Source organism: Carettochelys insculpta, chromosome 13 (genome assembly GCF_033958435.1).
Source record: "Carettochelys insculpta isolate YL-2023 chromosome 13, ASM3395843v1, whole genome shotgun sequence".
Lineage (NCBI taxonomy): Eukaryota > Metazoa > Chordata > Testudines > Carettochelyidae > Carettochelys > Carettochelys insculpta.
In genome coordinates this window covers 21,119,999-21,132,092 of record NC_134149.1, presented here as the reverse complement: position 1 = coordinate 21,132,092, position 12,094 = coordinate 21,119,999, and the positions used below count along the sequence as shown (strand labels likewise).

The 12,094-nt window shown below is 42.3% G+C and overlaps 1 protein-coding gene across 1 annotated transcript in view; it reads right to left on the bottom strand.

The window, feature by feature from the left end:
* The window catches only part of ABCB7 (ATP binding cassette subfamily B member 7), a 95,054-nt gene extending 86,342 nt beyond the window's left edge, over nt 1–8,712 (bottom strand). Inside the window, exon 1 of the mRNA XM_075007721.1 lies at nt 8,551–8,712. Within this exon, the coding sequence (XP_074863822.1) occupies nt 8,551–8,712 (162 nt within the window). The remainder of the gene's footprint in view (nt 1–8,550) is intronic.
* Nucleotides 8,713–12,094: the final 3,382 nt, after the last annotated feature.

Sequence of the window (12,094 nt, the reverse complement as noted above, 5' to 3'; positions counted from 1 at the left end):
CAGCCATTTTTTTTTTCAAATTCAGTAAAACACTCAGCAATTTAAGAGCTGCAATGCATGTGAATACAAGGTGCTCTTTAAAAATTACATCAAACCATACTTTTTGTAACCCCTGTTTTAAGAAGGGCACACACAATGATTCGTAATGCAATTACTTGTTTACTGAAGGATTTCACAAACATTTTATATATTCTATTTACTCACACTTTGTGTGTGTCTTTGTTCCACTATCTTCCTGACTTTCACTCCCAAACCCCACTTTAATTATGCCAGTTTTAGTTCACATTTAATTTCAGCTTTCTTTCTTAAAATGTGTATTGCCTTCCAGGGCAGGAATGCCACAAGCTTCCCTTTTCCTTTTTCAGGACAATCGAGACTATTAGCAACACAATCAAAACACAGACACAGTATCATATCCCACTATGCACTGCACATATTAAGGATGAATAGTAACAGAGAGGTAGTCGTGTTAGTCCGTACTCCAACAAAACAAAACAGCAGAAATGTAGCACTTTAAAGACTAACAAAATTATTTATTCAGTGATAAATCATTTGTTAATCTTTCAAGTGCTATACTTCTGCTGTTTTATTAAAGGAGGGAGTTATCCAACATTTCAAGATCACACATCATTTGCTACTTAGATATGAATTGGGCTTATTGTTGGGTTTTTAGACATTCACCATCTATCAAAATAATCAGGAGTTTGTTTGTTTTTTTAAACAAGTTGCAATCATAGTGCTGGGAGCCACAAAGAAGTCCTTAAAGAGCTGCAGGTTGCAGATCCCTGATTTAAGACAATGTTCCCACTTATGCATCACTCTCTGAAATCATCATCTTCTTAAAAATCATCTAAAGATAAATCTTTTCAAGATTGTTCAAAACAGGCCAACAATGAATGTTTCAAGTTGAGGAACTCATTTTACTTTAGTTCTTTTGTTTTAAATCCACTATGCATAAATATTGCATGAGTTTTAGAACAGTGCTGCAGTACCTAATTCCAAAAGTGCAAGGTAAGTCAGAAACTTGGTCTTTATCTCTGAATTTCTTGTCTCGCATGCATTTAAAAACAAGAACCTATCATGTGAACAGTCTTTTCTTCTTTAATTTATTTTAGTCCTACCATCTTACTCATCTAAACAAGTAACTACATTCTGGTCCTTGATAGAATTATGTCTGTATCAGGCATTTAATCAGAATCAATGGTAATGAAAAGCTAGTCAAGCAATGTACTTCTGCAATAAATATAGCTTTAAGATTATCAAACTGAAATAACAGCTATTCAAGAGTTTTTCAAGAATCGTTCATTTTAACATTCAGATGCAGTAACATCTGAGATGTGTTTACAACACCCTCTTCTTTAACACTGTAGCAATGCAAAGCATAGCTGTGATGGTAACAGAGAGGGAGCCGTGCTAGTCTATATACTATAAAAACCAAAAAGCAGCCAAGTAGCACTTTAAAGACTAGCAAAATAATTTATTAGGTGAGCTTTCGTGGGACAGACCCACTTCTTCAGACCTTATTCAACAGTTCAAGGGTCAAAATTACAACAATTTTGGGTTCTTTTGAACAGTGGTGTACTGGTTAGAAACTGAGAAAATGACAAATGCAAGTCTGACGAGTTTGCTCTATGCAATATAGACCTGGTCTGAAGAAGTGGGTCTGTCCCATGAAAGCTCACCTAATAAATTATTTTGCTAGTCTTTAAAGTGCTACTTGGCTGCTTTTTGTTTTTATAGTTGTGATGTTTCTATTTAGGAGCCAGACTACCAAAATTTTTATTTGGGAATTGACAAAAAAAGTTATTTTGCAAAAACAACTGGAATATATTACAAAAGATATTCATAGCTGACAACAGGAATTCTGAATTGTATATTAATAAAATAACTGGTACCTCTATATGAGAGAATTATTGTCACAGTTGTCTTTGGAAAACAAACGTAACAATATTGCAAAGCATTTTCTGCCCCTTTCTGTTGTTCCTGCACTCAGAGGGTAGGGAATGGGAGGAGAAAATGGTGGTGTCCTTCCCTATTATTGTGGTGTTCATTATTTCAATTGAAGGGAATTTTCATTAAAGATTTTCCCATTAAATTCCGAGTGAATAAAAATTGTTTGGACTTTAAAGGTGACAATGTTTAGATTTCATCTTTTACATTATGCCTAGGGCAAGTTATGGATTACTGTACTTTTAAAATATATAAATAAATAAGTGTTGGAAAAGAGAAAGAATTACTGAACAAATGTCAGGAAAGAGATAAGAGCAGAAAATGTCAAGGAAAAAAAAAAAAGACCAAAACAGAAGCAGATAAAATGGAGTAGACTGCTGACCAATTCAGAAAAAAAAGTCAATGCAAGTTATTTGCTCTCTGAAAAAAAAGTCTGAATTATCCCAGGTAAAGTACTTCTCCAAAACATATGTATTCTAGCACTTAAGAAGTGCCTAGAGGTGAACTATGCAGTAGAATTATCAATGCAGATTTCTTAATCCCATGCTTAAAAGGGGAATTTTATTTCTAGATCAGACAGGTGTTTCACTAGTATCAAACGAGGAAGCCTTCTCTCACTTCTACTGCTTGGCATTGCTATTGACTTCATGATGAGAAAACGTGTAGACAGACACCACCAATGCATCACAATGCTCTCAAATACACTAGATTAGATTTTACTGAGGACATAGATCTTTTAAGCGACAGCAAAACTACATGCAAGCGAAGACTGAAAAACTGTCTCAGGTTGTAAAAAACCCAGTTATGAGGAAATTAAGAAAAACAACAACAAGAAAAAACATGAGAACTCCCAGCAGCTCCCAATGCTAATGTTACTTTGGAAGATAAAGGAATATAAGAGGTGAATGAACTAACACACCTTGACAATAATGTTCAAGCTAAGGGAGTATCCAGAAGGAAATCGTATCATAAACCAACAAGAAAGCAGCTTCATTATCTTAAATAAGATTTGTGCATAAAAAAAATCTACAATTTAAAGATCAAATTCTGAATCTTCTGCTCAAATGGTATTTCTGTCTCAACTTATGGACTACATCTACACTAGAGAGTTTTGTAGACATAAAATGCATTCTTGTAAGTTCTGGGCTTTCAATTTCTGATTTCCAGAAGATTAACTAGTAACACATGAAAAGGAAGGCAAGTTGGATGGGATTGGTTTTGTTCTGTGCTTATGCAGTGGTGGACCTTGGCCAACCACAGCAGAGAAATTAGTTAAGTCTCTGTCTTAAAGACAGAGACAATATATAGGAAAAGATAGAATCAGCATAGAAAGGAACAATTGAGTGGACAGGAAAGAAAAAGGGAAGACATTATTCAGCATGCACAGGTCCTATGTTCCTCCACAGAGCCGAAGTTCCTGGTGATTCTTAGAACAATACTACAGGTGCACCTCTCAAATATGGTAATCTCTCAAAGGGCAACAGCCCAAGTCCAGCAGGAACACTGATGTTCCAGGGTGAGAGTACACCAGGCTGGGGATGTGCCCCGTACAGGAGCCCCTACCTATACGTTGGCAGCATGAGATCAGGAACCAGAGTCCCTTCCTGCCCCATGGGTCCAGGGGACAGAGCAAGAGTCCACTGGCTTCCCCGCAGCAGCCAGGGGACAGAGGGTGGGGCCAGAATCCCAGGGGTAGGGGGGCTGGGGTACAGCAGCTCTGGAAGTGCAGGGCTGTCTGGGCACAGAAGCCCTATACCTGCATCTCGCCTGACAAACTCCCTTGTTTGGGACCTGTCAGGTCCCAACCATGCCAAACAAGGGAGGTGCAACCTGTACTGTCAGTCACATACCAGTTGTGCCCCTTTTAGTAGACAGATGCCTTTCCCCCCTGTCCCCTTTTTATACTTGTTCTGGCTTCTACTAGATTTAATCTTTAACACTGCAGTTCAAAATTCTGAATTAAACTGATTTAACAGTGGCAGGGGATTCGACTGTAAATAGGTTTTAAGCCAGTCCATTGCAGAAGCCTTTTTGATTAAGACCTTTAAAAAAATTATAACCAGATCTGCTATGATTTGTGTTACAGTATTTTATAAATATCAAAAATAAATTTATGAAAAATACATAACAATGCTATATAATTCAAATGATCGCAAAAAAAGAAGGGAGGTGTACAATAGCATTTGGCAAAATTTCACCATTAAATAAAAAAATTATTGAAGTAATATTTACACAATATTCAGGCAGTTTCACACCTGGCCAAAGACAATACTATCATATAATACATTAAATCAGTATTTTCCTACTATTTTTCAACAAGCACAATACATTTTAAAGTGTGTTAAACAAAGTTGATGGTTATAATACTATAGCATATAGTGTATATTGACTGTTATACTCCTTTTAGAGTACGAGTGCGGTTTGGGCTGGTAGCACAAACACATCTTAACCTATGGCCTAAGAGTGAAAGGATCAGGTTTTTGTTTTAAATAGACTCCTAGAAATGGTCACAACTAGTTACACATTATTTATTTATTTATTTATTTCTGAGCTACAATTCATCTGCAAATTCGATGCCCTCAGCACTGGCTTAAACAAAGACTGTGAATGGCTGGCTAAATACAGAAGCAGCTTCCCCCCCCTTGGTGTTCACACCTCCAGATCAACTGCTGGTAGTAAGCCTCACCCTTGCTGACTGAGCTAACCTGCTTATCCCCACCCTTGCTCTGGCTTATTTATACCTGGCCCTGCAGATTTCCAAGACCAGCATTTGATGAAGTGAGTCTGTGCTCATGTAAGGTAATGCATGTTGGAAAAAATAACCCAAATTACACGTACAACATGATGGGGTCAAATTTAGCTACGACAGATCAGGAAAGGGATCTTGGAGTTATAGTGGATAGTTCTCTGAAGACATCCACGCAGTGTGCAGCGGCAGTTAGTAAAGCAAATAGGATGTTAGGAATTATTAAAAAAGGGATAGATAATAAGACAAAAGATATCATACTTCCCCTATATAAAACTATGGTACGCCCACATCTTGAGTACTGCGTGCAGATGTGGTCTCCTCACCTCCAAAAAGATATATTGGCATTAGAAAAGGTTCAGAAAAGGGCGACTAAGATGATTAGGGGCTTGGAACGGGTCCCATATGGGGAGAGGCTAGAGAGACTGGGACTTTTCAGTTTGGAAAATAGGCGATTGAGGGGCGATATGATAGAGGTATATAAAATCATGAATGGTGTGGCGAAAGTGAATATAGAAAAATTATTTACCTTTTCCCATAATACAAGAACTAGGGGACACCAAATGAAATTGATGGGTAGTAGGTTCAAAACTAATAAAAGGAAATTTTTCTTCACACAGCACACAGTCAACCTGTGGAACTCCTTGCCCGAGGAGGCTGTGAAGGCCAGGACTCTATTCGGGTTTAAAAAAGAGCTTGATAAATTTTTGCAGGTTAGGTCCATAAATGGCTATTAGCCAGGGATAAAGTATGGTGCCCTGGCCTTCAGAACAAGGGCAGGAGATGGATGGCAGGAGATAAATCACTTGATCGTCTTCTGTTCTCCTTCTCTGGGGCACCTGGCATTGGCCACCGTCGGCAGATGGGATGCTGGGCTGGATGGACCTTTGGTCTGACCCAGTATGGCCATTCTTATGTTCTTATGTTATGCTCACGAAAGCTCATGCTCAAAACTTTTCTGTCAGTCTATAAGGTGCCACAGGACCCTTCGTTGCTGAACAAGGCATGGCACAGATAGCAGAACAAGCCTTTGTTTGTGTCACTAGCCATAAAACAAGAGTTTAGACAGTATAACTTTGGGTGTGAAAGTAGTAATTGGGGCTTATCTTGAATTTTCACCTCAAAATTAATTGAAAAGGGGCTTGGAAGTCTGCTCTCCAGTTGGAGAGATAACAACCTAAGTACTCAAACAACAGCCTAAGTTCAGGAAAAGGTCTAACATGTCAGCATGAGCGATGGCGTCTACTCTTCACAGATGCCAATCTGAGCGCAGAATGGGGCAGCATTGATAATTATTGCCAATTATATACTTATAATTATTGTCCCTTTATGTCTCAAGACCACACAGGAACGTACTTACAGAGGGGCCCAACAGTGAGTGCCACCTGTCATTCCTAAAGACCTGGCATTGGAATTTAATCTGATCTATCATCTACAAGAAAAAATGTAAATAACAACACCTTTGTATTCAAATGTAAACCTGAGCCATGGGTGGAGCACTTATCTTTTAGACTATTGGCTTATTGTGCTCATTATGCCTTGCTGCTAGCATCTACCTAGGCCAGTGGTGTCCAAAAGAAAATCAACTGATCATCACATGCCCCCTACCCCCCAGCCAGGCAGCACCTCCCTTCCCCACCCCTCAGCCAGGCACTCTACCCTCCACACCCCCGATGACTCACTGGATCCACTGTCGGAGCCACCCAGGCCCAAGCCGCACACCCCAAGAGTGACATGGCACAGCGCAGCACCAGCTCCAAGAGCCACACAATGCTAGCCCTGAGAGCTGTGCTGTCCAAACTGTGCAGCCCCAAACTTTGCCGCAGCCCAAGCGAGACACAGGAGGAGCTGCCTCTGCCAAGGCCACCATGTTTGTCCCACCAAATGATGGGGCGCATGCGCAGATGGTGCTCCAGGTGTGCGGCTCTAACAAGCTGCATTCACCACAACCACGTTCTCCAGTTCACCACATGTGGTGAACAGACACCATATTGGACACCGCAGATCTAAGGGTTTGGGAAATACCACCCCATCATTTGCCTCTGCCCATTGGCACTCTCTATAATTCATTGTAATCAGCTGTTTGTCAGTCTCATTGAGCCAAACAAGCGAAGTGACACACTACCAGCTGTGCATAATAAAGGAGTTGTGCTTGAATCTACACGGTGTCACACTTCTACTTCTGCTCCTTCACAACTAATTTAAAGATTTACACCGAAAAACAAATATTTTAGAACAGCATCCCTGCAAAAGTGTGGCACCACCTAACACATGTGCAACATGCTCTTCAGAAGCTGAAGCTTCAGGGCAGTTATCTTTGTAGCCTCTGTGCCAAGGTGAGAATGCTATTACCACCAAATCTGCTAGTGGCTTTTTGACATGGACACTGTCCCCATTAGACTGGCCCATGACTATAATGACACTTCCTCCAATACACTTAACAGCCTGCTGTTATTCTTGGTCAAATCTAAACCAGTACTTTTAATATAAAAATACTGTCTCATTCTTTATTACATAGATAAACCACAATAACATAAACTCTCTCATGTTATTTTTTTTAATTATAAACATTTCAAATTGAGAGACCAATTATTTAAAAACGCTTGCAACTTTGTTTTAAACACATCAGAACTAAAGTCAAAGGCAACCAATGTGGAGGCTATAGGAGACACTGGCCACATGTCCCTATCCCACCCGCCACTTCCAGAGCATGTGGGGCAGTCTCCACCCCAGACCCCAGAACACTATGGCCTAGGAATAGCACAAGCTAGGAAGCTCACGCTGCACTGCTCTGGGGGAGGCCCTATGCTCACTGGAAGCATCACAACGCTGGCGGAGTGTGTGTGGAGGGTGGTGATACTGGTGGGTGCATATAGCCCCCGTCCACTCCCACACATTTCATACACTTTAGTCATAGGCAAATTAACAGCCATAGATGTAAATGAAATAGAAAGAATAATATTAGCCTGACCCCCTTACATTCCATGCTATAGCACCAGGGGGTTCCCCCCTCAGTCAGCATCACTTAAAATTTCCTCACCAGAATAACCTTGTGAAGTGCAATAACTTGATAACATGATGGTTGTAGGTGGAGCATGGGAAAGACTCAGAATTGAAAAGCTGGAAATGGGCAACAGAGGTTGGATCAACAGACCATTACTTGCTTTATTCATTCCCTCTGTGGCACCTGGCATTGCCCACTGTCACAACACAGCATACTGGGCTAGAAAGAACTTTGGTCTGGCTGTACCGCCACTCTTCGTAAATTCATCCACTCAGTTTTTTTCCCAACAGAATGAGATGAAGAAAAAAAAGCTATTGAAAGCAATAACAGAGCAAAGGAGGCTCTAAAGGAAAAGTACAAACTACACCATCCCACACTAGCCAAGGTATATCAGTAAAAAGAGGCAGAAGATACACAAGGCACTAACTCCCCCTTAAACACCCACCCCCGGCTCCTGCCTGTACAAAAACTCCTGTAAAGAAACTCAGTGCCTGCTTGGCTCTAGGCTTCCTTGGCCGTGCTGCCCCCATGTTCTCAGCTCCGCTTACCCCGTCCGCGGCAACCCTGACCCCAGCGCCCCTTAGCCGCGGGGCGCCACGCAGCAGTCCCTGGCGGAGGAGCCCCCTTGTCCCCCAGGAGCCCTGCCACACTGGCCTCATTAGCGCCCCAGCTCCTCACTGCCGACAACGCTTTGCCCCCGCCACATACCGCGGAGCCTCCGGGTGTATCCTGCCCTCACTCCCAGCTCTGCCTGCCCCACACGGTCCTCTCACCCTTTGCCCAACACTACCCGCCCCGTGTCCTCCCGACAGCGCCCGGTCCCGGCAGGAGCGCGTGCTCCCCGCCGCACCTGGTAGGTCCGCGGAGGGCACTGTCTCCGCTTCTTCCCGCCGCCGGCTGTCCAGCCGTGCACGCCAGCCGCCGGGTGCCGCAGCAAGGAAGCTGCCAGCAGCCTTCTCCGATGGAAGGCAGCCAGAGCCGCTAGGCTCCGTGGAGCCCCCAGCAGCGCCATCTTGGAAGAGAGACGAAAGAGAGGATTGTGGGATACTGGCGGAAAAGATGGGGGTGGGGGAGAAGGAGTGAGGGCAAAGTGTTCTCATGTCCCTTGACCTGGCCTGGCCTGACACCGGAAGCGGAACCTGCTTTAGATTACTGCTGCTCAGAACCTAGCCAAGGGCTTCCCTCCATCTCCCTCACTTCTTAGTGCCACTTAGATCTGATGAGAAATTTCTGGGCCTGCGGCAGAGCCACAGTTCACCCCACTGGTAGAGTTCCTAACTCCACTAGGGAGATCCATCTGAGGCAGCTCTGCTCCCAGTCTAGATGGCGATGGGGCACCCCAACAGGGATCCATCCAGGGCACCTTAAGCAGGGATGGGGATTCACCCAGTGTGGGGCTGACATGCCTGCATGTTCCAGGAGCTGCCAGTACCACTACCAGTTTTCATTTTCACAAGTTTTGTAACCCAGCAGCCACCATGGTCTGTGGGCACCTGAGCAAGCCACTGGCCTCCAAAGCTAATGGAACTGATCAGCTGCTTGAGCACATTAACACTCACACTTAGCTACGCTCCAGCCTCCTCTTTTCGTGTCCTGGGGAATAGGCTATTTGAAGACACAAGGAAATGGAATGTGATAGGTTTTAAGGGCCGTATTGTTCTCTCAGATTGGTGAAGGATCAGGGAGAGAGTGCATGTGTCCTGTGCTTTAAAGAACCTCTCCAGTGCACACCCAAGATCCAGCATGTTCCTCTAGCAGCAAAAGACAGGGGGTCTTTTCCTCCCATCTCCCAGATATTAAATCCTTCCAGGGTTGTTTCTTGGCTCCTTCCCTAAACTGGTCATCTTGAGTTACAGTGTCCCCTGTTCCTGGAAGATAAGGAATAACTGGTTTTACTCTAAAACTCTAGTCATCCTTTCTAATAATCCTGTTTGTGGAACTGGGTCATCTGAATAATGAAACCCTCAATACCAAATACATCTGACTCCAAATATTAGTCTTATCTGTCCCCAATAAATCCATCACTTTGGGATTGATGTTTTAAAAATTTTCAAAGTATCTTTCTATTGTAAAGAGGGGTATTTGTTTCAAAGTGACATTTAACAATCTAACTTCTATATTCAAATTCTTACACAGATTGATGGCTCCAGGAGTATCCAGAGTCTGAGACATCTATCCATTTCGGGCAATGTTTGTCAACCCTATTGGGCCCACTTTATTGACTGCAGTAGTTACCTTGATTGCAGCTGGGGATCTCCCATAATGCAACAGTCCTGAAAATGGAAGTATAAAATGTGGACTGAGAAGATACTGCTTGGAGTAAGATGGATAGAATCATAGAACATTAGACTGGAAGGCACCTCGAGAGCTAATCGAGCCCAGTCCCCTGCCCTCATGGCAGGAACAAGCACCATTTAGACCATCCCCAACGGATGTCTGTCTAACCTGCTCTTAAATATCTCCAGTGATGGAGATTCCACAACCTCCCTAGGCAATTTATTCCAGTGTTTAACCACCCTGACAGGAAGTTTTTCCCAATGTCCAACCTAAACCTCCCTTGCTGCAGTCTAAGACTATTGCTCCTTGTCCTATCTTCAGAGACCAAGGAGAATAATTTTTCTCCCTCCTCCTTGTAACCCTCTTTTAGGTACTTGAAAACCACTCTCATGTCCCCTCTAAGTCTTCTCTTTTCTAAATAAGCCCAGTTTTTTCAGTTTTCCCTTATAGCTCATGTTCTCTAGACCTTCAATCATTCTTATTGCTCTTCTCTAGACCTTCTCAAATTTCTCCACATCTTTTTTTAACTGTGGTACCCAGAACTGGACACAGTATTCTAAGTTAGGCCTAAGGAGCGCTGAGTAGAGCGAAAGAATTACTTCCCGTGTCTTGCTCTCACCACTCCTATTAATGCATCCCAGAATCATGTTTGCTTTTTTTGCAACATCATCACGCTGTTGACTCAGATTTAGCTTGTGGTCCACTATGACCCCTAGATCCTTTGCTGCAGTACTCCTTCCTAGACAGTTGCTTCTCATTTTGCATGTATGAAGCTGACTGTTTCTTCCTAAATAGAGTACTTTGCATTTGTCCTTATTAAACTTCATTCTGTTTTCCTCAGACCATTTCTTCAGTTTGTCCAGACCATTTTGAATTCTGACCCTATCTTCCAAAGAATTGCAACCTCTCTCAGCTTGGTATCATCTACAAACTTAATAAGCATACTCTGTATGTCAATATCTAAATCATTGATGAAGATAGTGAATAGAACCAGTCACAAATCATACCCCTGCGGAACCCAACTTGTTACGCCCTTCCAGCATGACTGGGTCATTATATATAAGTGACCTCTCAGCTCTGTTGAAAGCTGAGGCTATCGTCAAGATAGATTTAACTGTGAACCATGTAACAGAACTCCTTGGGCAAGTGAAACTTTGTTTACACCAACACATCTTTGGTTTCTTCACAACAAATCAGCATGGTAAGAATAGGTCCCTAAAAGTGTTCCCTCTAATTTTTTCTCTTCATGGGCAGAATAAATGTTGTTATGTGCATTGAGGCTTGTACGGATGTGCACCACCCATACAAACACATGCTGCCCATTGTGGGCAGCTGTTGGCACTCTGCTAATTGGCTGGGCAGCACCTGAATCTCTCCTAAGTGGCTGCCAAGCATTCAGTTTACACAGAACACTGGTCCCTAAGTTACAGCAGTCTGAAAGTTGAGGAAATTCAGGAATGTGCCACGGATTACAAAAATGCACATATTTTCAACTGATTGGCATGCATAGCCATGATGAAGCTGTAACTCAGTGTGACATTATTAATCACCCAAAGATCTCTTCAAGGCTACCGGAGCTTGACTATTGCTATTGCTGCCTTCAGGGAGAATTGTGAGCTCAGTTAGGGAGACAGCCTGACAGGAAAAAAAAAAAAAGAGGCCTGGCTTAAAACTGATTTTAATGAGGTAGGTTTCTCAGGAATTGCTAGGCTGCACTATGACATTCAACATTGCTTCTGACCAAGGTTCATTTCATACTATATAGGTGACATTTCTCTGTTACTAATCGGACTCTTCATTGTAATCACATTTGACAGTATTTGGTATGAACAGTGCCACCTAGTGTAATCCTGGAAGAAAATAGGTTTTAAATTAGCAACAGAATAAAATAACATTACTATATTACCAGACTACTTTGCACAGCTCTAGTACTTTAAAACCAGGAATCTAAAACACTTGACAAACTGAAAATATTCAAGTTTCACAACTCCCTAATGAGGCAGTGGTATTATTAGACTCCTTTAACGTATACTGAAACACAGAATAAGAAATTATTTGAGGTTATATGTTGAGTTACTGGCCTATCATGTAATTTAGGAGAACCACTGAAGTTAGAG